The 25,574-nt window shown below is 53.5% G+C and overlaps 2 protein-coding genes across 3 annotated transcripts; one reads left to right on the forward strand and one right to left on the reverse strand.

The window, feature by feature from the left end:
• Window positions 1-503: 503 nt before the first annotated feature.
• On the reverse strand, window positions 504-8,897 carry R3HDM4 (R3H domain containing 4). 2 transcript variants are annotated; one of them, XM_080675358.1, is made up of 9 exons: window positions 8,760-8,897; window positions 4,674-4,828; window positions 3,938-4,062; window positions 3,391-3,514; window positions 3,154-3,239; window positions 2,646-2,731; window positions 2,505-2,560; window positions 1,486-1,517; window positions 504-829 (listed from the first exon to the last, which is right to left on the reverse strand). In XM_080675358.1, exons 1-9 carry the CDS (start codon window positions 8,840-8,842, stop codon window positions 638-640), a joined length of 939 nt encoding a protein of 312 aa, XP_080531484.1. In that variant the 5' UTR covers window positions 8,843-8,897; the 3' UTR covers window positions 504-637. The 2 variants fall into 2 exon arrangements, with proteins under 2 accessions (XP_080531484.1, XP_080531485.1); XM_080675359.1 differs by lacking the exon at window positions 504-829 and having other exon boundaries at window positions 1,275-1,517.
• Window positions 8,898-12,820: 3,923 nt separating this feature from the next.
• KISS1R (KISS1 receptor) lies at window positions 12,821-16,486 on the forward strand. The gene is made up of 5 exons (XM_080672802.1): window positions 12,821-13,104; window positions 13,846-13,970; window positions 14,527-14,662; window positions 14,885-15,117; window positions 15,287-16,486. The coding sequence occupies exons 1-5, from the start codon at window positions 12,861-12,863 to the stop codon at window positions 15,797-15,799; spliced, it is 1,251 nt and encodes a 416-aa protein (XP_080528928.1). The 5' UTR covers window positions 12,821-12,860; the 3' UTR covers window positions 15,800-16,486.
• The last annotated feature ends 9,088 nt before the right edge of the window (window positions 16,487-25,574 follow it).

Below are 25,574 nucleotides of genomic sequence, written 5' to 3' on the forward strand. Positions count from 1 at the left end.
GATTCTCTGTCTTCAGGGAGGTGGAACTAAGGGACACCAGAGCCACTGGGAGTTGGGACAGGTAGGAAGGACCCTCCCTGGAGCCTCCAGAGGAAGCAAGGTCTTGGGACACATTTGAGTTTGGACTGCTGGTCTTCAGAACTGGGAGACAATAAACCCTTGTTTTCAGCCTCAATGTGGGTTATTTTATTGCAGTGTGTGGCTACACCAGGAACCTCACTCTAGTGACCTTTTGGAGGTCACACAACTGGGAAGTGGCAGAGCTGGGGTTTAAGCCTGGACATCCAGGAAGGGCCAGGATGGCAGAGCCAATGCCCAGATGCTCCCAGCAGTCTCCCCACCACCTGCCCCACCCTCCAGGAGCAACTCAGCTCTTCCCCCAGACTCACCGCCCTCAGTGATCAGGACCCATGCACATCCAGAGAACCTATTTGATCAGGACCCATGCACATCCTGAGCACCTATTGTGCCTCCCGCCTGGCCCCAAAAGAAAATCCCACATCTGGAGACCAGAGCACCAGAAATTTATTGAATTATTCACTTTTCCCAAAGCGCAACTAGCCACACATACGGCAGTGTGTGGAGGGGTGTCCCCCAGCCCTGCTTCTGTGGCCCGGGTCAGGGTGACACCCCAAAGCTATAGACCAGAGTCAGGCTGGGGGGCGGGGTGGGTGGGTGGTGGTGGTGAGAGAACACGGAGCGGGGAAGTTGGCAGTGGGAGAGTGGAGGCTTCTGGCTGGAAGTCCCAGACTCCCAGTATGAAGAGAGGAGAAAAGATGGAGGGAGGGGTTGTAGAGCAGGCAGGGCCCCAAAAGCCACCAAAAGGCACCTGGGGAGGAAACACACATTCCAAAGAGGGTAAAACCAGCCTTTAAAACACAGCTGCTGTCCTGGGTAGCAGGACACCAGCATGCATATTAACACGCGCACACACACACAACACATAATGCTCCTGGGGTGAGGGGCAGCACCCCAGAGACCCCCCAATTCTAGCCAAAAACTGGGAGGGAAGTCAAGCAGGGACTAGAACAAAGCCCCCAATTTATCAGTTGGCATTTTTGGTTTTTCTTCCCAAAAGGAAAATTTTAAAATCTACAACACATCATCCCGAATTCATTAAAAATGATAAAAACCTAGCCTCTCCCTCCTCACGTAAGCTTCACACTGGGCTGAGAAAGCTGACTGAAGGTCTCTCCACCCAAATACGAGTACCAGAGCAGGGAGTAATGGCCCAGTATAGTCTAAGGCAGCTCCAGCTGCCAGCATTTCCCTGGAAGAGCTGGGATGGGATGGGGCTAGGGTGAGAGTGCCATCCCAAGGGGACAGCATGACAAATTCTAAAATTAACAAACATTTTAGTGGAGGTATAGGAAATCTTGAAGGGAATGGGGGGGGGGGGCAGGCAGGCTGGCATCAGCTGCGTTGCTCCAGGTAAGCGGACAGGAGCAGCCCAGGAGGCAGGAAGTCCAGATGCCGATTGCTGACCTTCATCTGTCTCTTGCCCTCCAGGTTGGCACCTGCAAGAGGAGACAAGTAGGGCAAGAATGAAAAGAATGCAAGAGGCATGGCAAGCTGGCACTTGGGGTCTGGCTGACCGTGACAGGCTCACAATAGCAGCTCCAAATCCATGAGAACTTCCATCTGCAACCTGATTCATTCTTTCTGTTCCTTATCCATGTTCAAACTGATGCACTGAGATACACAGGCCGGAGGCCAAGGGCACACTCACAGCCTGGAACAAATGTCCTGCCTCCTCCCAGTTCGCCTGCTTCCATCCCTACCCTAGCGGTGACTCTGAAGCTCAGTCCCACCTGGAGACTTCTGCCTCTCTCCTGCTCCCCATCTTACCAGGGCCCCTTCTCCGCTGTGTTCAGGCAACAGCTGGACTCCAGCAGAAAAGCACCCCCCAGCCAAGCCCCCCATCCATCCTGATCTATGAGAACAAAGACAAGCATGTGGATGAAACATCTTGGGTTGCCATGGGAACTGTCTCCTAAGCAACTCTGGGCAGGAAACAGCCAGACAGGCAGCAAAGGCTTACAAGCACCCTCCCTAGAGAGCTGTGTCCCAAAACCACCCTTTGTAACTAGGGACACAGGCCCCAAGAAGGGGCACTTGCCAGAAGTCATGTGTGGCACAGCAGAGGGGAGTATGGCTAAATGAGGGCCCTGCAGACACTGGGGTCCCCTCGAGGCTCAGCTTCATCACCCTCACATAGGCCCTTCTCTCCCGCTGGCTCTGAAGATGTGGATGGAGGTGGGGTCTGTGTCCACAGCATAGCCCTGTGTGAGGCCAGGACCACAGGTACTCTGATGAATTAACGTAGAGTTCCACTACCACTGCTTTGTTCAGGCTGTCTCCCCACCCCCCTCCCTCCACCCCCCCCCCCCCCCCCCGCCGCCGCCTCCAGAAGCCTCCCACTGAGTAAATAGATCCCGTGTAGCCTCGGTTTCTGTGGGCAGAATTGATTCACTGGGAGGGTCCCAGAGCTTCCAGGCACTTACTGGCTGAAATGAGGTCCATGTACTGGCAGATAGCATGGAGTAGGAGCCTCTCAAAGCTGTGGAGGAATTGGGTGGTGAGTGGCCACAGGCTGGGGTCAAGGCACACATGGAGGGCTTGCTGCACCTGCCCCCACCAGTCACCTGTTGTCCAGCATGGCCGTGTACACGGCTTGGGGAGATACTGAGAAAAACCTCAGCAGCCGCTCCTCCCAGGTCTCCAGCGTTTCCTGCAGGAGATACAGGCCCAAGGTCAGGCTGACATTGAGATCTTGGCCAGGCTGTCCAAGTACCCCCATGCCCAGAACAGTCTCCAGAGCTCAAAGCCTTGGGTTCAAATGTGGCCTCTGACTGGCAACATGAGGCTACTTAACGAGTTCCAAGAATTCCAGGCACTTAGAAATCTTCATATCTTTGAATGCCTGCACCTTCTGCCTGGTGAACTCCTACACATCCTGCAGTGCCCACCTTCATTGCCCCTGACCCACCCACCCTTGACCAGCCCTGGGCCCTGCATTCTGATCACACTGGTGTGTATCCCACCCTGTTTCCACTGCAGGACATGCACTATGTAACTGGTGCCCTCATGCCACCCCCAATTGGAAAGTTGAGACAGGCAGGTGGGGAAAGATGGGCCCAGCCCGATACTCACCATGGGGATGCGGCTCCTCTTGAGAACGGCTCGCAGACGCCGGCTGATGCGCTGGAAGCACTCTCGGGGGGTGTAGGCTGGGTCCTCTGCAAGAGTCCAAGGCTTTGGGCAGCAGCTGAAGCAAATTGCCTGCCCGCCCCATTGGGCTCCTCCCCACCTGTCCCTAGTCCCACCCCACACACTAGGCCAGGCCCCTATCCACAAGTCTGGACTCCCCACCTCCCATGCAGGCCGCACCTTTCCTCCGGTCCACCCCCCGGCTAGGTCCCCTTCTCCGGGCCTTGCTCTTGCCCTCATCCTCCAGGTATTGGAGGACCCGCTCCTGCTCCTCCCCGGAGCGGTTCATGAAGTCATTCCAGACCTGAAACAGAGGCAGGCGGGCACTGGGCTAATGATGGTGCATCTCTGGGCATCAGTTTCCCCACCTGGCCAATGCACACAGCGGGCCACAAAGTGTATAGAAATACTCCTTGTGGACACCTTTGCCCACTGGACCCTCCAGGAGGTCATGGGATACCTGAAGACCTGCTTCTCTGGGGAGGGGTATCTATATGGATGAGTAGATGAGTCATGGGTGCTAGGAGGTTCTAGGGTGGGGTGGGGGGGTTCTAGCCTGATCTGAAGAACCCAGAGGGAGACTGAAGGGGCATTCATCAAGGGACCAGAGGTAGATGGGGACTCCTGGTGGAGGCAGTAGCACAGGCAATGCCTGGTGGTGGGAGCCAGAACAGAAACACAGTGTGGCTGGAGCAGAGGGAGTGAGCGAGAGTGTAGGGAGCCCCACCTCTACATAGGTCTCATTGCTGCAGGCCTCCGCAAAGATGCCAGGTGCTGCGGGGGGTGTCAGGTCCCCATCCTCCGGACCAAGTGTGTCCCCGTCTGTCTCCAGCAGGGTCAGGAGGTATTGAGCTAGATGGAAACAGATGGTCTCTGAGCTGGGGTGTGGCATTTGGGGCCCTCCAGGCTTCCTCCCTCTCTCTATATTTATATTTTTTGTTAATTCTCATGGGGATATTTTTCCCATTGATTTTTAGAGAATGGGAGGGAGGGAGGGGGGAGAGAGAGAAAAGTTGATGTGAGAGAGACACATCTATTGGTTGCTTTCAACACACACCCTGACTGGGGTCAGGAATTGAACCTGCAACCCAGGTATGTGCCCTTGACCGGGAATCAAACCCGAGACCCTTCAGTACTCTGGCTGACACTCTAACTTCTCTATATTTATAGCTTTTATTCTCTGGATTGTACCAGCACCCCCACCTCCGCATTCCAACTGTCTCTCCCAGAAGGTACAGAAACCATCCAGCCTCCAGAACTCCTCCTACCTCTTCCTGCCTTGTTGAACTCCTACACACCCTTTAAAGCCCCGGCTCCAATGCCTCAAGTTCTCTCTGGCCCAGCCCTAGGATTGCCCAGCTCAGGGCCAGGCTCACGGTAAGGGCAGCAGATAATTCCAACATGCATACCATTCTCATCTGAGACCTAGGAACCCCCAGGAGGTACCCCTGACCCCTGCTCACTGTTCTCTAGGCGCTGGAGGCTCTTCCGCCCTTTGGCCTTGGGCACAAGGTCTGAGTTCCGCACGGCCTGGTTGATGAAGTGCTGCTTCCGCTTGGAGGCCGAGAACCTCTTCACTTGGGAGCCAGCTAGAGCAGGCAGGCATCCCGAAAGGTGCCTGTGGGCCAGGGTTTAGGGCGGGGAGCCGTCCTCAGGGCCAAGACAGGCCAGGACGCCCAGGCAGAACCCTACCACTGCCATTCTACCATAGTCCTCACCTGCTTGGTTTCCCTCAGCAACGGCAGCTCACCCCCTGCCATGTATGTAGCCCTGGACCCTTAACATTTAATTTTGTTTCATCGTCACATCACCCGAAATGCAGGCATAATTGTGATGACAGATTAGTCAACTGAAGCTCAGAGAAGACACTTGCCTGAATTCACACATCAGGTGGGTGGCTGAGAAAAGCTGCTCCCCTCTCCCCCAGGTTTCCAGATTTTAGCTGTAAGCTGATGAGGCCCAGAGTGTATGGATTTGAACACCACCATCCTCTGGGAGTTTCTCAAAGACTTGATTTGCCTGAGCCCAGCTTCCCCAATGTGCCCAGGGACCAGGACCAGGGAGGGGGCTGGAGTGCCCCCCTCCAGCTAATCTGCCCTCCTCAGAGCAAATGGCAGTAACTATGGAGATGGATTAGCAGGGCCAAGCCTCCTGCTGGGGACCAGAAGGCCAGGTGCATAGGAGCAGCAGGGGGCTCTTGGATAGAAACCTCAAGGCAAGAAGTTGCTAGGGCTTTCTGGTCAGTCCCTGACAACACCAAACCACAGGATGGTCCCCACCGGACTCACATAGAGTGTGGATGGTCCCTGCTGGGCTCAGAAACCCTCACGATGTGGGGCAATAGTGGATTTTGGCTCTTGAATGTCTGGGGTGCCAGGACCCCCCTCCCCATGTACCTTCCCTCATTCACTCCTATGATCTCCTGTTGCTCCTCCAATAAGCCAGGCACAGTCTCACCTCTGGGCCTTTGCGCTGGCTGTGCCCTCTGCCTGGTACACAGGCCCCTAGACTCCAAATGGCTCACTGGTTCACTTCCTTTTGGCTTCTGTTGAAACTTCCTTAGTAAGACCGCAACCTCTTCCGTGTAATACTTCATTGCTTTGGTTTTTGGATCACCGTACATTCTACTCCACTGATGACTCCTCACCCCTCCCAATAGACCATAACCTCTCCTGGGGCACTCACAGCTATACCTGGCACACAGTAGGTGCTCAAACACACACACAGACACACACACACACACACACACACACACACACACACACACACACAAAAGAACTGCTGGATCAGATGTGAGTCTGGGAGAGGACACTCAAAGCCAAGAGAAGCTGGGACAGGCACCCTCCCCTGGCATCCCAACCCCCATATGCTTGGTTTCCTCCTGTGATGGGGAGTTCACCCCCTCAGCCACACCAATGATCATAGCAACATCCCTGGGGTGAGCTTTCACATATCAAGTCAGCACAGGCTCCGACCTGAGAATTGACTCCTGAGGCTCAAGCACGCCCACCCCAACCTCCAGATTCACCCATGGCCTTCCTGGGGCTCCAGTGCCTCGGTCTCCACTCCAGGAGCTGGACAGAGTCCAGGATGGTAGCCTGGTTGGGGAGATAACAGAAGCCACATCCTGGGGGAGCTATCAGACATCAGAGCAGGGCAGGACTCAGTGAGAGAGCTCCAGCCCTTATGGCATGGGCTCTTTGAGAAAAAGGGCTTCCTGGCACCTCCAGAGTAGGAGCAGAGCTAAGATTTGAACCTCAGTCTGAACAGAACTCCCACATACAACAAAAGGAAGCCTCTTGCTTCACTTGTGAGTTCACAGAGATCGGTGGTGGGTACCTCAGACGAAAGCCCACCTAACTAAGACCCAACAGGTCCCTCCCCTGTTCCACCACCACCCGTGGCTCCCTAGCACTGTCAGAGAAAGGCCCAGCTCTTCCTTGACCTGATGTTGGAGACCCTGTCTGTCTTGTTCCCAGGCATTTAGGGGGCTTACTACCCTCTATGGGCCTCAAGTGCTGAGCTGAGCACTGTAAAATGAGTCCACCATCAATTCAAGCCTCCTGACTTCACCCAGATTCCAGCAGGAGATAAGAAACACATGGCTATGGAGGGCCTGGGTCCCCCCACTCAAGACACAGAGAGGACAAGGCAAAAGGGGGCAGGGCACAGTTTCCCAGTAATTCATATTTGTTATAAAGGCTGGGGGGAGGGGTGTTGACTATCAGTGTAAACTTTATATAAAATTATCTCTACATGGCAAAACATCAGTGCCCAACCCCATCTCTCCTCTGGGGGCTTCCTCTGCTCCAGCCACAGGGATTCCCTCCATGTACCTCAAACAGCCAGAAACAACCCACCTCAGGATCTTTGCATGTGCTGAGCCCTATGCCTGAAGCACCCTTTCTCAGCTCTTTCTGGCCTCTGCTCAAATGGCACCTCCCCAGAAACCGCCTCAGCCCCCACTAGCCCAATCAGCCCTGTTTGCATGCTTCACCAATTGGCATCCAAGATCAGCTGGTCTATGTATGTGTTTACTCCTTAAGCCTCACCTTTCTTGCTAAACCTGTGCAAACACAGGACGAGGTCGTTTTGGTCGCTGCTGTGTCCCCAACAGCGGGCCCACAGCGGGTGCTCAATAGCTGTTCATCTGCTCTCTGTGCCACCCAAAAAGACCACTCTACAGATGGGGAAACTGAGGATCCAGAGAGGGCACCTGAGGCTTCCTGGACCAGCAGTCCTCAGGAAATGTGTGCACAGTGGACAGGCCCAATGGTTGGGTTTGGGAGGGCAGGCCCTATTGCCCCCACTTCTGCTCCCTGAAATGGGGAATTTTGACACTGTTGCCCTGGGCAAAAATCACCTCCTCTGACCTGTCCCCTCCCTCAGGGACAGGCAAGACAGGAACCTACTTCCTTAGCAGGAAACCAAGAGGGTTCAGGGTAGAGATGACTCAGACTGGGTGGGGCCAGCTGGGGCCACCCAGCAGTGGCCACACACCCCAAAACACAGAGGTGAGGAGCACTCTGTGCAGGTCAGAGTAACACACCTGGCAGGTAAATACCCACTTTTGTGGTTAAGGCCTCTTAAAAGAGGTATTATCTCTCATTCCAGTAAATACCGATATATGTAGAGACCAGTAGGGCCTCAGGTAAATGCCCAGATGAGATAACGTAAGCTAATAATAAATAACAATAAAGTAATAACAACTATAATAAGACAATAAAATCCTTTAAAAATAATAATAAAACTACAATAATAAGATGTTTAAAATAATAAAAGAATGGACACTCCTGTGCTGGGCACCTCAGGGGGCACAGGGTCACTGACCCCCAGCCACTCTGAGAAGAGGCCACTGTTATCTCATTTTACAAGTGGGGAAACTGAGGCACAGGACGGGTGGACCACACCCTTTGAACCCTGGTCTTTCTGCCTAAACTCCATGGTTCAAAGGAAATCTGGGACCCACAGGATCCACACTCATATGGAGGAGAGGTGTCTACACCCATATGGGTTCGCTCCACTGGCTTCCAGGCTCCCTCCGAGGACAGACAGACTCCGGTTGACCGGGTTTTAAGCCCCTCCACCCCCAGTTAATCTGGGTATGTAGCCGGAGATAAACCCATACCCTGTGCACCCAGGAAGGAGGCTGATAATCCAGGTGGGGATCCAGCCCTGGCTGTGGGGTGGGGAACCCCGCGTGTGGACAAAAGCCTGGGGACACCACAGAGCGCCGCCTGGCCCGAGCGGTAACAGGTGCTCAGGACCCCAGACGGTTCGGTACCTGGGAGTCCAGGGCCCCGGGGTCCTTACACCCCCCGCCGGTGTGCGCCCTCCGCCCCAGCAAATACCCCGCGGGTCGGAAATGGGATTTCCCCAGGAAAACACACGGAAACAATAAGCCCCCCACTCCCACCGGCGTCTGGGGGGTGTCACCGAGGAAAAGGGGCGGGGAGGGCTCGGGGCTGTGGCTGGGCGAGGAGGTAGAGGGAAGGGAGCCCCAGAGCCCGGGGAGGGGGGGCGCGCCCCGCCCGCCCCATCGCGCTCACAGCGTCCGCCGCCCGCCCGGAACGACCCCGGCTGTCGCTGCCGCCTCCTCTGAGCCGCCCTCGGGGTTCTCCAGGGCGACCATGGCTCGGAGGTCGCCGCCGCCGCCGCCACCCGGCCAGGCCTCCGCGGGGCCGGGCAGGAAGTGACGGCCGCCCGGAGGCGGGCCGGGGCGGATCTCGGGGGCTGGCCGTGCGGGGCGGGGTCGCTGCCAGGAAGGGGGCCAAACCCCGGGCTGCGGTTTGAGGGGGCACCCAGCCCCAGACGGGGAAACTGAAAAAATGAGGGGGGGTAGTGGTTCGGCGGCCACAAACCCAGGCTGCGGGCATGGCGGGGCGCCAGCCCGGGGGAATGGGAAACTGAGGCCTGGGTAACGGGGAGGGAAGGGATGTCCTTCTCCCAGGCAGTGGAAGGATGAATGACTCATGCTCCCCACCCCTCCCCAAGCACCCACGGGCCTTTTCTTCCACCAGCTCCCTCCTTGTCGTTCATGAAAGTGTAGCCCCTGGAGCACCAGCTGCATGCCTCAGTTTACTCATCTCTGAAATAAGGACTCAGGCCCTCCTCAGTGTGTCTCGGTTGGTTACAGCGTCGTCCAGTACACGCAAGGGTAGTGGCTGAGTCAGGGCACATACCCAGGTTGCGGGTTCAATCCCGAGGTCAACTACATTCAGCAGGTGGGCTGTGGGCTGGGAGAGAGGGGCTGGGGAGCCAGGGGGCAGGTCTGGGTGTGGGCAGGTGGGTGCAGTGGGGAGAATGGGGCCCAGTGGGAACTGGGTTGGGGGGTGGGGTGAATCAGCCTGATGGATAGGAAGGGAGGAGGTGTAGCCTGGATCCAGCGGTGGGGGGTGGGGGACCCCAGCAATGGGTAGGGCAGGGCTACAGAGAGGCACTGGGTGTTGGAGATGAGCACTGGAGGGTGATCCGGGTTCTTGCCCCACTCACCGGTCCCTAGAATGGCTCTGCCTCTCCCTGTCTCAGTCTTTGGGTCTCAGAAGGCGCCCAATCCCTCACTATTCTGGGGTCCTCTCTGGTATCACCCCTCTCCTGACCCTTTCATTTGTGGGTCCTGAAGACCCTCCCAGGACACGCCCTGTGTGCGCCTGAGTGTTTGGACATTTGTGTGTGTGTGTGGGGGGGTGACCCTCAGTGTGGGCACAGACAATCAACAGATGTTTCTCTCTCCCTTCCTGCCTTTAAAAAAATCAATTAAAAACACACACATATCGCCTTAACCGGTTTGGCTCAGTGGATAGAGCGTCAGCCTGCGAACTCAAGGGTCCCAGGTTCGATTCCGGTCAAGGGCATGTACCTTGGTTGTGGGCACATCCCCAGAAGGGGGTGTGCAGGAGGCAGCTGATTGATGTTTCTCTCTCATCGATGTTTCTAATTCGCTCTCCTTCTTCCTTCCTCTCTGTAAAAAATCAATAAAATATATTTAAAAAACAAACAAACAAAAACACACACACACATATCTTTGGGTGAGAACTAAAAACCAAAAAATTGGGATGTCAGCACCCACCACTTTTGGCATTTTGGGTTTATTCATTCAATAGAAGCCTCCTATTTCATGGGGCCACTTCTGGGCTCTGTGGACCCAGCAGTGACCAAGACAGACCCCTCCCTCACCCACAGGAAGAGGAAGAGAAGCCTCTGGGTAGAACAAATAGCCAATGCAGAGTGGCCAGAGCAGGGAGGTGAGTGGGAGGCAGGGGGAGTAGAGGTGGAGGGGAGGGGCAGACCCCTGAGTCTGGTGATAACAGATCTGGTTTTGGTCCCGAAGGCACTGGGGAGCCATGGGAGGACTTACAGCACAGAATTAAACCTGCTCTAACATCCGGACTCCACCCTTCAGTCTACAAGGAAAGTGGGGAACCTACACCACAGGGATGCAACCTGCCAGACCCAGTCGGGTGCAAATTGTACAGAACAAATAACCCAATTATCTTAACAAATAAGGAGCAAGGGGGAGATTGTAGGCGTGGGGGTGGGTGGAGGTGGAAGGGGGCATAGATGGGATAAATGGTGATGGGGAACATTTTTTTTTTTTTTAAAGAGCAATGGAGCCCTAACCAGTTTGGCTCAGTGGATAGAGCGTCGGCTGCGGACTCAAGGGTCCCAGGTTCGATTCCAGTCAAGGGCATGTACCTTGGTTGCAGGCACAGACCCAGTAGGGAGTGTGCAGGAGGCAGCTGATCGATGTTTCTTTCTCATCGATGTTTCTTTCTCATTGATGTTTCTAACTCTCTATCCCTCTCCCTTCCTCTCTGTAAAAAATCAATAATATATATATATATATATATATATATATATATATATATATATATATTTTAAAGAGCAATGAAGGGCAGGAAAAAAAGGAGGAGGAACAATTAAAAGACCTCCCTCCCCAAAGAACTTATGTAGAGAACTCATGTTACTTCATGTAGATAAATGTGCAAAGATGCAAAAGAAATTAATGGTGATGCACATCAGGAGAGAAGAAAGAAGTGAGGAGGGGGCTCTGGGGGCTACAAATGTTTGCTCTCCTGCTCTGGCCCATGATGAGTAGCTGCTCAATAAATGTGCCAATCCTAGAGTATGCAGACTGAGCCTTGACCTGACGGCCTCATTCCCAGAGAGTCTGGACTGCACTTTGCCAGTGGTCTTGATCCAGCATCTAGAAGGGTTCAGGAATCTGGAGAAGTGCTGTGTGTAAATTAAATAAGAGTCCAGAGACGAAACATAATTTTGGAAGGCATTTGGGAGGCCAGAGGAGCTTAGCTAAAGGAACTAAGTTCTCCTTGTCTCAGGACCCCTGGCTATTTATTAACACAAATTGTCCTAAGGCAAGGTAGATATACACTTCAAAGGCCAGGTTTTGGTATACAGAAGCCATTGTCAGATAGGAGAATTACCCCCAGCTGTTCAGGTGTTTGGCCAGGAGGAGGCAATAACATGTAGATTAAGATGCCCTCAGCTGTCTGGCAGCAAGCAGTCATCTATGCAAATCTTTTTCAGGTTTGAGGAAATGCCCTCAGTCATCCCAGATGATTCAGCCCTGCTGACATGCTGGAATTGGCTTTCGGCACACTTTCTTCCAACCTCCTGGATCCTTGGCCTGTCAGTGAGCTGCTGCTGTTCCCCAGAGCCCCCACCTCGAAGGTCCAGCCACCTGCTGAGTGCTCCCTCAGGCCCATTCAACTCAGCAGCTTTCCCCAAACAGTTCCTCTATCTCCATCTAACCTGTTCCTCTTACCATCCCACATGGATTTCTCTTCCCTGGTTTTTATTCTAAGTTGTCCAGAACAACTTTGAAGGTATAAAAAGAGTGAACAAGGAAACATTCCCCTCCACCTGGCTCTTTGTACTTCCCCCTGGAGATAGTTGATGTGCTTTGATGCCTGTGCATAGCTCTTCATTTCTCCCCCCATTTTAGTCTTTTTATATAAATGGCAGCATCTTATTCTCTGCTGCAAAGTACTCCACAATGGCGACCATCCTGGTACATAGGCTAGTCTATGGAGTCCATTTCTAGGTGTGGGTTTTCAGGTACAACAGCATCCACCACCCGGCACCTACCAGCAGCAGTACAGGTGTCTGCCAATAGCTGCCCATGAGCTGGGAGGTGGGCGCACCTAAGGAATCTGATTTGCAGCAACCCAAATCCAGGGAGATTGTGTTCTTTAAAGAAGAGGCATCTTCTAACCGCCAGAACCTGGGCAGTGAGTCCACGTCCCCTGATCAGGGTGGGTCCTTCCAGTCTGCACAGCAGCCTACCCCATCCCATCCCGCTCTGCCCCAACCCTTCCTCCAGTCCCTCTTCTCCAGTGCTCTCACCTCACCATTCAGGGGGAGGAGAGAATGGGGAAAGGTTACTGAGCGGGTGGAGGGCCACTGGCAGGGGAAGGAGTGGAGAGCTCCTGCAGGAGGGGCAGGAAGGCGGGGACAAGGCGGGAATGGGGTATAAATGCGAGGCGGCTGCGGCAAGAGCAGAGGCGTAACTGAGTCCAGAGGAGCCACCTTCCAATCCAGGTGGCTTCCAGCCAAGATCCTTCCCAGGATCCGCAGGTGCATCCCCGGCAGTCCCGGAGAGCGATCGATAGGAAGAGGGCGGCAAAGTCATGCGCGCCTTGGCCAGCTCTGGGCCCAATGCGTCCAGGTGGGCGCTGGCCAATGCATCGGGCTGTCCAGGCTGTGGCGCCAACGCCTCGGACGGCCCGGTCCCCGCGATGTGGTCCGTGGACGCCTGGCTTGTGCCGCTCTTTTTTGGCGCGCTAATGCTGCTCGGCCTGACAGGGAACTCGCTGGTCATTTTCGTCATCTGCCGCCACAAGCAGATGCGCACAGTGACCAACTTCTATATAGGTGAGCACCTCGGCGCTGCGCGGTGTGTGTCTGCCAGTCCCCCTGTCGCCACGAGGGCGGTGTGGCGGGACCGCCCCCTAGCGGTGCCCCGGGCCCTCCCAGAGAGGAGTCTCCCCCGGGTCTCCGCTCTTTTCCCTATTGGCCCCGTGCCTTAGGCTAGAGGTCGCAAAAACTGGTGTTGGAGGGTTCATGTGGTCGCAGCAGTTAAAAGGTTGGAGAGTGTGGCTTGGAGAGCTCGCCCCTGCCATTCGAGGAAGATGTCCGATTGAAATGTGGTCTTACGACACAGTATTCGATGAATAAAAGCAGTGGAGGGGAGGGACTGCTTGGTCCTTGGGCTCCCAGTTTGCAATTTCTGCCACAGTGGCTCAGTTTGCACACTTGTGTGATGGGTTGACCTACCATACAGGTGAGTGCTCAGTTCGTGTTCTCCATTCTATGGTGGGTGTTGGGCCAGCACCACTGTCTCCAATTTGCAGATGAGAAAACTGAGGCTCAGAGGGACAGGGGCCTGCTCAGGCTCTCCCAGCCCAGACAGGGGTGAGCCCATTGAAGCTTGAATAGCTGTGAAGTCGGTGTGGGGGATGTTTGAAATATAAAAGGGGAAGACTGAAGGATGTAGGGGGCCTTCTGGAGCTGTCCTGCTGGTCACTCAGACAAAGGTGAGTGCTAGGGAGCTGGGCCAGAAGTGCTGGGTGGCAGAGGCCCCATGTCCAGAGCCGGAACTTCTCCTGCCTGCAGCCAACCTGGCAGCCACCGACATGACCTTCTTGCTGTGCTGTGTGCCCTTCACCGCCCTACTCTACCCACTGCCTGCCTGGGTGCTGGGTGACTTCATGTGCAAGTTTGTCAACTACATTCAGCAGGTGGGCTGTGGGCTGGGAGAGAGGGGCTGGGGAGCCAAGGGGCAGGTCTGGGTGTGGGCAGGTGGGTGCAGTGGGGAGAATGGGGCCCAGTGGGAACTGGGGTGGGGGGTGGGGGTGAATCAGCCTGGTGGATAGGCTGGGAGGAGGTGTAGCCTGGACCCAGTGGTGGGGGGCGGAGGACCCCAGCAATGGGTAGGGCAAGGCTACAGAGAGGCACTGGGTGTTGGAGATGAGCACTGGAGCGATCCGGATTCTTGCCCCACTCACCCCTGGGATGGCTCTGCCTCTCCTTGTCTCAGTCTCTGGGTCTCAGAAAGCCCCCAATGGTGCCCTCAAGCCCTCACTATTCTGGTATCTCTGGTATCGCCCCTCTCCTGACCCTTCAATTTGTGGCCCCAAAGACCCTCCCAGGACAAGCCCTGTGTGTTTGGACATTTGTGTGTGGGGGAGGGGGAGCGGAGGGGGACCCGCAGTGTATTCACAGACAAGGCAGACCCCAGACCAGGCGGGGAGTGGGATGGGGGCGGAGCATACGCCCAGCTCCCGGCCCTCCCAGGTCTCCGTACAGGCTACGTGCGCCACTCTGACCGCCATGAGTGTGGACCGCTGGTACGTGACAGTGTTCCCGCTGCGCGCCCTGCACCGCCGCACGCCCCGCCTGGCGCTGTCAGTCAGCTTGGGCATCTGGGTGGGTGAGTGCAGCGCGGGAGCACACGGGGTGGGGGGACAAGTCCTCGTGTCCTGGGCGCCTTCCTTCTCGCCATCTCTCTCTGGGCGTCGGGAAATGCGCACAATAGCGCTGCCTGAGAAAAACCACTGAGCGCACAGACTGGGGAGGCCCCTGGGAGACCAGGGCCCTGGCCCCCTCCTGGCCCTCGTCCCCGGGCAAGGTCTTCAGCTGCGCCTGTGTGCAGGCTCCGCAGCCGTGTCGGCGCCGGTGCTCGCCCTGCACCGCCTCTCGCCTGGGCCACGCACCTACTGCAGCGAGGCCTTCCCCAGCCGCGCCCTCGAGCGCGCCTTTGCTATCTACAACTTGTTGGCACTCTACCTGTTGCCGCTGGTCGCCACCTGTGCCTGCTATGGAGCTATGCTTCGCCACCTGGGCCGGGCCGCCGTGAGCCCGGCGCCCGCTGACAGCACCCGGCAGGTGCGCTGCTGGGTGGGTGGGAGGAGTAGCCAGGCTGGGATGGGCACAGTGGGGGGTGGGGAGGCACATCTGAGGGGGGTGACTCAGTGGGGAATCTGAGGGGGCAAGGAGGGCAGCTCTGAGGGAAGGTCCCACAACCTCTCCTCCTCCCACCCCCCTGCACCCTCAGGGGCAGATGCTGGCGGAGCGAGCGGACGCTGTGCGGGCCAAGGTGTCAAGGCTGGTGGCGGCCGTGGTTCTGCTCTTCGCTACCTGCTGGGGCCCCATCCAGTTGTTCCTGGTGCTGCAGGCACTGGGCCCGTCGGGCTCCTGGCACCCTCGCAGCTATGCGGCTTACGCGCTTAAGATCTGGGCGCACTGCATGTCCTACAGCAACTCCGCACTGAACCCGCTGCTCTACGCGTTCCTGGGCTCGCACTTCCGTCAGGCCTTGCGCCGCGTCTGCTCTTGCGCTTCCACGCGCCCCCAGCGTCCCCCGCGGTTTGGACCCTCGGATCTCTCCGCCCCCTACCGACACGGAGCTGCACCGCCCCGCCTTCCTTCACGACCCCACGACGACGAAGCCGGGAAGCAGCGGGCCAGGGCCGTGCAGGCTGTGCGTCCTGAGGGAACACGCTGCCCCTCTCTGAGCCGACTCTGGTGGAATCGAGGTGGACCCCCCTCTGGAATAGGTGTTGCTTGAACAGCAGTTGCCATTATTCTGTTATTAATATCTTTATTTTTGTCCAAGATAATCTTAGTGAAAATGTTTTGTCCTCTTGTAACGTTTGTTACAAATTGGCCGTGACGTTTGCAGTTGTTGGTATTGTACTCATTATTTCTTTATATCCTGAAATTGAAGATACCTTGATGCTGGCACCGTCTGGAACTTTCCAGGAAGCATCAATAGACGTTTGTTTTTACTCGGTATACTGTACGATCGTAAGATTCATCCCATTGTCAGTGATATTAAAATTTGAACACACCCTGCCCAGGTAGCTGAGTTGGTTACAGCGATCACCCTAATACGTCCAGATTGCGATTTCAATCCCTGGTCAGGGCACATACAAGAATCAACCAACGGGGGACCCTTTCCCCCTCCCCACATGGGAGTCCATTCTATGGGACTCTTTCCCTCTCCCCATGTGGGAGTCTGTACTTATTCTTCAATAAATCTTCACCTTCGCTATAAAAAAAAAAAATCAACCAACGAATGCATAAATAAGTGAAACAACAAATCAATGTCCATCCCCTCTCAGATCAATCAATAAAGCCCACCAATCCCCAGTAGGGGTCTTGCAGGAGGCAGCCTATGGATATTTCTCTCACTGATATTCCTATCTCTCCCTCATCCTTCCTCTCTCTGAAATCAATTTTTTAAAAACCATTTAAAAAATAAAATCAATAAGTAAAAAAGTTTAAATGTGAACACATTGTGCATTTTAAAATTGCAGAACAGGCTGTTATTATTGCTACCTGGAGGCTGGGAAAACCTCTCTGGGGCACAGTGCATGGAGCTGCTGTGCAAGAGGCAGGATTGATTGCTGTGTAACAAACTGGCCCAAACAGAGTGTCTCAGAACAGCAGCCATTCATCATCTCTTATTATTCTGTGGGGGGATGGGACTCCAGCCTGGTGATGCTGTGACCATGTGGTGTTGGCTGGGCCAGGAAGTTGGGAGAAAGCTTCCCTCTAGTGGCCAGTGTGCGCTCCTAGGAGGCCATTGGGCTTTCTCCTGGATGGCCCTCAGGAAAATCAGACATTCCTCGGCAGAAACTTCTGAGAAGAGGCAGAAACTACATGCTTCCTGAGGCCTGGGCTCAGGAGTCCCAAAGCCTCACTTTCCCACACCGGGCTGTCAGAATCCCACCAGATTCCACAGCTGGGGTGGAAGTGTGTGTGTGGGGGGGGGCGGGGGGGGATGACCCACCTATTGATGGCTGGGGCTGCATGTGCTTCCTGGGGAGAGAGGGGCATAGTGCAGTCTCCCAAACAGCCCTGCAAGCTGAAGGCTTCATTGCCCTGAGGGACAGCTGCCCATATCTTGGAAGGCCCCAGTCCTCCCCAATTTTGTGGGGACATTATAGCTCTCCAAAGCACCCAGATTTGTGGAGATATTAATATAAGGCTGAGAGGCTAGAACATCATGTTGTTGTTCTTTAATCCTCACCCGAGGATATTTTCCCACTGATTTTTAGAGAGAGAGGAAGAGAGAAGGAAAGACAGAGAGAAACATCAATATGAGAAACACATCAATTGGTTACCTCCTGCACGCACCCTGACCAGGGCCAGGGCTGGGGAGGAGCCTGCAACCGAGGTACGTGCCCTTGATGGGAATTGACCCCCGGGACCCTTTGGTCCGCAGGCTGATGCTCTATCCACTGAACCAAACCGGATTGGGCCATCATGCTGTTTTGATGTTGGCCTGAACCTTTTTGTTCTGGTCTTCAAGACCTGGCCTCCAGGCTGGATGTGAGGGTGAAATTCTCTTTGCTCATGGGCCCTGCCCACCTTCCTTTCCTCCTCCCACATCTCCCAAATCACTATCTCCCCGTGGCTTCCTGAACTGCTGCTATTCTTCTTGCATCTGGCCCTTTACACATGCAGGTCCAGTCCCTCTGTTGTGCGAGGCATACCTTCACTCACCCATCAAGCCTCAGGTCAGCTGCCTCTTCCTCCAAGAAGTCCTCCCAAATCTCACCAGGCTGGGTCAGGCACCCCAACTGGCTTCCCATCACAGCGCTAACATCCTTGTGCTGTACCTTCTGGGTGCATGCCTTACTCAGTCCCCCAGGTGTCTCCAGGGCCCAGTGCATAGTAAGGCTGAATAGATATTTGTGGAATGAATAGCCAGGTGTGCTGTAGGGATTAAAAGAGGAGGTGTGTGCATATCGAATGGCAGCATTTCTCTGTGAAAAAAAGGAATTGAAAAAACCATTTAAGAGAGACAGACTCTTGGGCATCTATCTCAGAGAAATGAAAACCTCTGTTCATGCAAAAACCTGTACATATGTTCATAGCAGCTGTATTTGCAAAATCCCCAAACTGGAACCAACCAGATGTCCTTTAACAGGTGATGGAAAAACAGACTGTGGGCCAGTCACACCAGAAGCTATGACTCAGGAGGAAAAAATTATGGACATACTATGGATAAGGGCAACATCTTGGATGGATCTTCAGGAATGACGCTGAGTGGGAAGGATCATCCCCAGAGGTTCATGGTGTATGGTTCCAGCTATTAAGATCCTCGAGGTGGCAAAATGATGGAATGGAGAACAGATTAGTGGTTGTCAGGGTGAAGGGTGGTGGCAGGAAGGAAAGGTGGGGGAAAGGTGGGTGGGTGTCATGAGGGACCTTTTTGTTGGAACTGGTCTGTCCCTGGACGGTGGTGGTAGATTTATGAACTTACACAGGTGGTAAAATTGTAGGGAACTACAATTTGGTGGCTAAATTGGTTGGAGCATCGTCCCATGCCATACACCCAAAGGCTGCAGGTTTGATTCCAGCTCAGGACACATACCCAGGTTGTGGGTTCGATCCCTGGTCAGGATGTGTGCAGGAGGTGACCAATCAATGTTTCTCTCTCTCCCTCTCCCTCTCCCTTCCCCTTTTCCTCTCCCTTTCTCTCTAAAAAATCAATAAAAGAGCATATCCGCAGGTGAGGATTAAAAAAACCTATAGGGAACAAAATACACACACACACACACACTGGTACAAGTAAAATGGGGAAATGAAATAGGATGGCTGGATTGCATCAATGTTGATATCCTGATTGTGATATTGTACTACAGATTTCTAAAATGTTACTCTAGGGGAAGCCTGGCGAGGATATGGGAGCTCTCAGCATTAGAATGTAGAACCTACAATCATCTAGAAACAAAAAGTAAAAAAAAAAAAAAACAACTAAAAAAAAACAACAACAACACGAAAACAAAACAAAAACAACAAAGTTAGCCCAGCAGGTGTGGCTCAGCAGTTGAGCGTAGACCCAGGAACCAAGAGGTTACCGGTTCTATTCCCAGTCAGGGCACATGCCCAAGTTGCAGGCTCAATTCCCAGTAGGGGGTGTGCTGGAGGCAGCTAATGGATGATGTTTCCCATCCATGTTTCTGTCCCCTCTCTTGCTCTCTCTTCCTCTCTCTCTCAAAAAATAATAGCCCAGCCAAAACCGGTTTGGCTCAGTGGATAGAGCGTCAGCCTGCGGACTGAAAGGTCCCAGGTTCGATTCCGGTCAAGGGCATGTAACTTGGTTGCGGGCACATCCCCAGTAGGAGGTGTGCAGGAGGCAGCTGATCGATGTTTCTCTCTCATCGATGTTTCTGACTATCTATCCCTCTTCCTTCCTCTCTGTAAAAAATCAATAAAATATATTTAAAAAAAAAATAATAGCCCACCCTAGCTGGTTTGGCTCAGTGAATAGAACATTGGCTCTAGGACTGAAGGGTCCCGGGTTCAATTCTGGTCCCAAGGGCATGTACCTCAGTTGCAGGCTCTAGCCCTGGTCGAAGTGCAACCAATCCATGTGTCTCTCTCACATAGATGTTTCTCTCTGGCTTTCTCCCTCTCTTTCACTCTCTCTAAAAATCAATGGGGCCCTAACCAGTTTGGCTCAGTGTCGGCCTGCAAACTCAAGGGTCCCAGGTTCGATTCCAGTCAAGGGCATGTACCTTGGTTGTGGGCACATCCCCAGTAGGGGGTGTGCAGGAGGCAGCTGATTGATGTTTCTCTCTCGTCAACGTTTCTAACTCGCTCTCCCTCTTCCTTCCTCTCTGTGAAAAATCAATAAAATATATTTTTTAAAAAATTAAATAAAAATCAATGGAGCCCTAGCTTGTTTGGCTCCAGTGGATAGAGCGTTGGCCTGCAGACTCAAGGGTCCCAGGTTCAATTCCAGTCCAGGGCACATGCCCAGGTTGTGGGCTTGATCCCCAGTAGGGGGTGTGCAGGAGGCAGCCACACCTGCTGGGCTAATTTCATTTTTTTTTTTTTTTTTTTATTTTTTGTTTCTAGATGACTGTAAACTCTAAATTCTAATGCAGAGAGCTCCCACATCCTCACCCAAGCTTCCCCTAGAGTAACATTTTAGAAAACTGTAGTACAAGATCACAATCAGGATATCAACATCTGTCATCACTGATGTTTCTATCTCTCTCTCCCTCTCCCCAGGCAGGAGGATATTAAAAAATAAGCAACCAGATATAAAAAAATAAAAATCAATGGAAAATATCCTCGGGTGAGGATTAACCAAGTATATTTTTAAATATATTTTTATTGATTTCAGGGGGAAGGGAGACAGACAGAGAGACAGAAACGTCAATGATGAGAGAGACTCACCCATCGGCCACTGCCTTCTGCACGCCTCACACTGTGGATCGAACCCACAACCCGGGCATGTGCCCTGACCAGGAATTGAACAATGACCTCCTGGTTCATAGGTCAACGCTCAACCACTGAGCCATGCTGGCCCGGGCAAAAAAAAAAATTTGTTTTTCAATAAAAACATATTTAAAAAAAATTTTTTAATGAAGTGAAAGTATTGAAAGGGATATTCAGAAAGGGGAATCATTTTAAAACTGCAGATTCAGGGTGTGCCCTGAGCTTATCCTCACATCCATTCAGGTGGACACTGTTTTTGGAGCCCCTTCTGTGTGCCAGGCACTGTGGTAGGGACTGGGGCCGTGCAGTAGCAACGAACAGCCCCTGCTTACACCGGTATGGTCCCCCTGTCTAGCGGACAACAGGGTTAGTAAGTGGCAAACTACCTAGAGAGATGCAGTGTGATAGTAGTGGAAAGGGTCATGAAGGAAAAATGTGTGCCCATTGTGATTAACTAGAATGAGTCCAGGAAAGCTTCCTAAGAGGTGAGGCCAAGGACTGTGAACTGAACTCAGAGGTGGGGGAAGAGCACACCAGATGGAGGGCACAGCCAGTGCAAAGGCCCTGATACAGGGTCTGTCTGGTGGATTTGAGAAATCCCTAGAGGGAGATGGGGCTGGAGGGGACCTTATAACAGAGGGAAATATAGTCCTCAAAATTACTGTGCAAGGAATGAATTAATATTGACCCATTGTACAGAGCGGGGAATGGAGGCACAGGGAGGCTCATTCACCTGCCTGGGGTGGGTGGGGCAGGAGTGCATTTTGATCTGTTGGACTCTTTCTGGGTGTGGAGGGGGCTCCCTGCACTTTGGAGACTGAGCTGGGGCCTGGCCCTTTATGGATGGCTTCCTTCCCCAGCTAACCTGGGTCTTTAAACTCCCCCTCCCCAGGCAGACTTCTGGGCCCCTCCCTCAGGTGTGTGTGTGTTGGGGGGTAACAGCTGCTGGGTGTTTAATAGCCTAAAGGTGGAGGCCTCCTTGCTACCTGCTGCCATTAGACTACAGGCAGCCCTGGGACTAGAGGCTGGGATTCTGCAAGGGGTGAGCAGGACTTGGGCCCTGGAGAGGGGGCAGCTCCCCTGGACCTGTCTCCTGGGCTTTGGACTCTCATGGACAGTGGGCCTGAAAAATGGGGGGCAAGTTGGGGGAATGCCCCCAAGAAGATAGCAATGCTATGTGCTTTAGGAGATGGGCTGCATAAGACCCAACATTGTAACATTTGAGACCAGAGACTTCAGTCCCTGAGGAAGGGAGATAGAGGAGGGGAGAAGTGGGGGAAACCTTGCAAACAGCAGGGGTGAGTTGGGTTGTTCCCCAGGTTTATGGGAGTTATGGGAAGCTTCTCAGCAGGGAGGAATATGATCCAAGGTAAGTGGTGATGGCTTTCAATGTATTATTTAATTATTGTGACTATTCTTCTTATCTTTTGGGCTGTCAGAACCAGTCATATGACAGTACAGACCATCTGGGAGGGGTAGGATGAGCCCAGGGCCAAGGTAGCCCCAGGGGTCTGAGTGGGTAGGAAGAGGAGTTAATTTCAAGTTCAGATAAACAATGAAAAATTTTTTTAGCATAAGTATATCCCCTGCAATAGGGATATACCTAAAATTATTCGTCTTTTATATGATATTCAAATTTAAAACCAGTGCTGTATTTTATTTTAAAATATATTTTACTGATCTCAGAGAGTAAGGGAGAGGGAAAGAAATATCAATGAAAGAGAATCACTGATCAGCTGCCTCCTGCACATCCTCCTACTGGGTATCAAGCCCGCAACCCCGCCATGTGCCCTTGATGAGGATGGAGCCCGGGACCCTTCAGTCCACAGGCTGACGCTCCACTGAGCCAAATAGGTTAGGGCCCAGTACTGCATTTTATCGAGCAACACCACCATGGAGCGAGCATTCAGAAGGCGCTACATAGGAGAAAAAACTCAGCGGGCCTGTTTCCCCATCTGACCCAGCAAACTGGTTTTCAGGCGATGTAGCGCCATCTAGCGGCCCCAGACAGGAGCTGCGGCGTGACGGCACTAGTCCTGCCTCGAGACTGCAGCTCCGCAGGTTCCCGGCAGGTGGCGCGCGCACCCCACGGAAATTCCTAGCTTCCCTGGGTGGACTACACAAAGCTTACCTATATCCCAAACTGGACCGTGCCTGAAAGTTTCCCCGCTGCAAAATGGGTCAAGCAGAGCCACACAATTCATTTCCAGGGCCTTAGGAACCTTTGTCTCCTGGGCCCCTTCCATGAAAAAATACTGTATCTTAAAAATTACATTTTACAACTGTGTTACTATAAAGGCAAATATAGGCAAAATTCATTATGTGCTCCTGATTGCTACAGAGGGGGAAATGGAGGCACAGGGAGGCTCATGCACCTGCCTGGGATGGGGCAGGAGTGCATTCTGATCTGTTATTCAGTTATTCAATTCTTGTTATTGTTGTTTGTTAATCCTCACCTGAGGATATTTTTCCCATTGCTTTCAGAAAGAGTGAAAGGGTGGGAGGGGGTAGAAAGAGAGAGAGAGAAACATGAATGTGAGAGAGACACATTGATTGGTTGCTTCCCGCATGTGTCCCAACTGTGCTGGGGATCAAGTCCGCACCGGAGTTACAAGTTACATGCCCTTGACTGGAATCAAACCAGCAACCCTTCAGTCCACTGGCCAACGATCTCACCACTGAGCAAACTGACTAGGGCGGTTTTCCTTCTTATTTTAAAAAGGTTACATGTTCATGTTCGTGGGCCTTGGCTCACAAGGACAAGGCAACCTGAAGCCAGGTGTGAATGATGGCAGGTCAGGTGTGGGGGTTTCTGGTTGTGCCCCATACCCTCGCTCCAGGCTTTTTAAAAAAAAATTGAGATATATATGGTGAATAGTTCAATTTGCCCTCTACCTCTGTGTAGACAGACACCAAAAATGGTGTATGATGTGAGAGGAAGAGAGGGAACATGGATTCATTTAGTCAACCAACATTTATTGAGCACCTACTATGTGCCAGACTCAGCTTCAGGGGTGGAGACACAGTTGTAGACAAGGCTGAATAGGTTCAATAAATACAACGATTCTGTTCTGGCTGGTGTGGCTCAGTTGGTTAAGCCTCCTCCCTTGCACAGAGATTTATTTGCTGGTTCCATTCTGGTCAGGCCACATGCCCAGGTTTCCGGGCTCAATCCCCAGTAGGGGGTGTGCAGGAGGCAGCCAACTGATGTTTTTCTCTCCCTCTCTCTCTCTCCCTTCCTCTCTCTCTCAAATCAATTTAAAAAATACAGCTGTCTTGAAATAGTGCCTGGATGAAGATAAAACAGAATGATGTGACCATGGGGTAATAGGGCTCACCTGATGCTGGTGGGTCAGGGAAGAACCCTCCAAGGAGCTGAAGTTCCAGTTGAGGCAGGAGAAGGCAAGGGTCATTAGGTGATGTGGGAAGGGCACTTCAGGTGGGGGGCATGGCCAGTGCAAAGGCTTGGATATGGAATCTGTTTGAGCAGGAATAATGTGGGAAGGGAGGCAGTTTGCGGTCTGGGTGAATTTTTTAAGCCAATGCCCCTCTCAGGGTGGAGAGCAGGTTGAGTGATGGGCTGAGGGCTGGGTAAGGACCAGGCTGTTTGTTTGTTTTCAGGGACTGTCCAAAACACACAGGGGCCCCACAAGATGGTTTGGCCAAGAAACCTTATAAGACGGGAGTTGCTGTACCTAATTTCCAGGTTGAAAAACAGAGACCAGAGGGGTGTCTGAACTAACTTGAAATCACACAGCCAGGACCCAGCTGGAACCCGGGCCCGCTGCCCACGAGTAGCAGAGCCAGCAAGTCTGTGTATCCCTTTCCAGCTCCCTCCCTGGGCTAAAAATAGGACCCCCTCATGGGGAGGCAGCTGGGAGCCTTGCAGTCAGTCCCTCACCCTCCTGGGCAGGGCACCTCTGGGAAGTGGCATCTAGCTTGGTATGGACTACAGCTTTCCCCTGGAAAATGGGGGAGGGTAGCACCCCTCCTGCTCTCAGGGGATCCTGCTGTGCAAGGAATGAATTAATATTGATCCATTGTACGGATGGAGGAAACGAAGGCACAGGAGGGGTGGGGCAGGGGTGCATTCTGATCTGTTTGGCTCTTTCTGGGTATGGAAAGGGCTTCCCTGCACTTTCGAGACAGAGCTGGGGCCTGGCCCTTTAAGGATGGCTTCCCCAGCTAACTTGGGTCTCTAAACTCCCCCTCCCCAAGCAGACTTCTGGGCTCCTCCCTCAGGAGTATGTGTGTGGTGTGGGGGGGGGGGCGGGTAACAGCTGGGGCTGGGTGTTTAATAGCCTAAAGGTGGAGGCTTCCCTGCCACCTGCTGCCATTAGACTGCAGGCAGCCCTGGGGCTAGAGAGGCTGGGATTCTGCCAGGGGTGGGCAGGTCTTGGGCCCTAGACCTGTCTCCTGGGCTTGGGACTCCCCCAACAATGGGCCTACAATTTTTTGGGGGAGTGGGCAATATGGGACAGGACCCACGAGAAGATGGCAATGCTTTGTACTTTAGTGGAGGGGAGGGGCTGCACAAGATCCCACCCTAACACTCAAGATGAGGAACCCTAGTCCCACCCAGTGGGGACCCTTGAGAAGTGGAGCCCTCTGTGTGGCCCCTGCCTGCCCCCATTCTTCCAAAGGCTCTTATCTGGGCTGAAACCTGGGCCCCTGCGATTAGCCCCCTCAAGCAGAGACCAAACCCCACCCGGACCTTGCCCCACCCTACTCTGTGCCTTAGTTTCCGGTTCTTCCAAATGGGGACATTTAGAATCTCCACTACCTAGAGATGTGAGGGTTGAACCTTGCCTTGGGCAAATGGCCAGGAACCCAAGCACTCAGAATATGGAAATTATGAAATTATCACTAAAACGAGGATCTTGTATTTTCCCCTTAGGTGAGTTGTCAGGTTCTCAAGAGGTGGTGACAGTCGGTGGTAGGGATCATCTTGATTTCGCGAGGAGTTCCCACACCCCTCCCCGGCCCCAGGACGCACGGCCCCACCCACTCGTTTGACCCACCAAGAGACGTCCCCTGGTTGGGCCCTGGCTCCTCCCTCCGGCCCCGCCCCGCCCCGCCCCGCCCCGCTCTCATTTCTGGTC

This window comes from Plecotus auritus, assembly GCF_963455305.1.
Source record: "Plecotus auritus genome assembly, chromosome: 6".
Lineage (NCBI taxonomy): Eukaryota > Metazoa > Chordata > Mammalia > Chiroptera > Vespertilionidae > Plecotus > Plecotus auritus.

What these genes read in the sequence shown, in the direction of transcription:
- KISS1R (XM_080672802.1), top strand. Translation starts at nt 12,861, where the DNA reads ATGCGCGCCTTGGCCAGCTCTGGGCCCAATGCGTCCAGGTGGGCGCTG. An exon ending in AGTGACCAACTTCTATATAG is followed by an intron (nt 13,105 to 13,845) that starts GTGAGCACCTCG and finishes TCCTGCCTGCAG; the next exon opens with CCAACCTGGCAGCCACCGAC. An exon ending in TTGTCAACTACATTCAGCAG is followed by an intron (nt 13,971 to 14,526) that starts GTGGGCTGTGGG and finishes CGGCCCTCCCAG; the next exon opens with GTCTCCGTACAGGCTACGTG.
- R3HDM4 (XM_080675358.1), bottom strand. Translation starts at nt 8,842, where the DNA reads ATGGTCGCCCTGGAGAACCCCGAGGGCGGCTCAGAGGAGGCGGCAGCG. An exon ending in AGAGGAGCCGCATCCCCATG is followed by an intron (nt 2,732 to 3,153) that starts GTGAGTATCGGG and finishes TATCTCCTGCAG; the next exon opens with GAAACGCTGGAGACCTGGGA. An exon ending in AGGGCAAGAGACAGATGAAG is followed by an intron (nt 830 to 1,485) that starts GTCAGCAATCGG and finishes TTTCCTCCCCAG; the next exon opens with GTGCCTTTTGGTGGCTTTTG.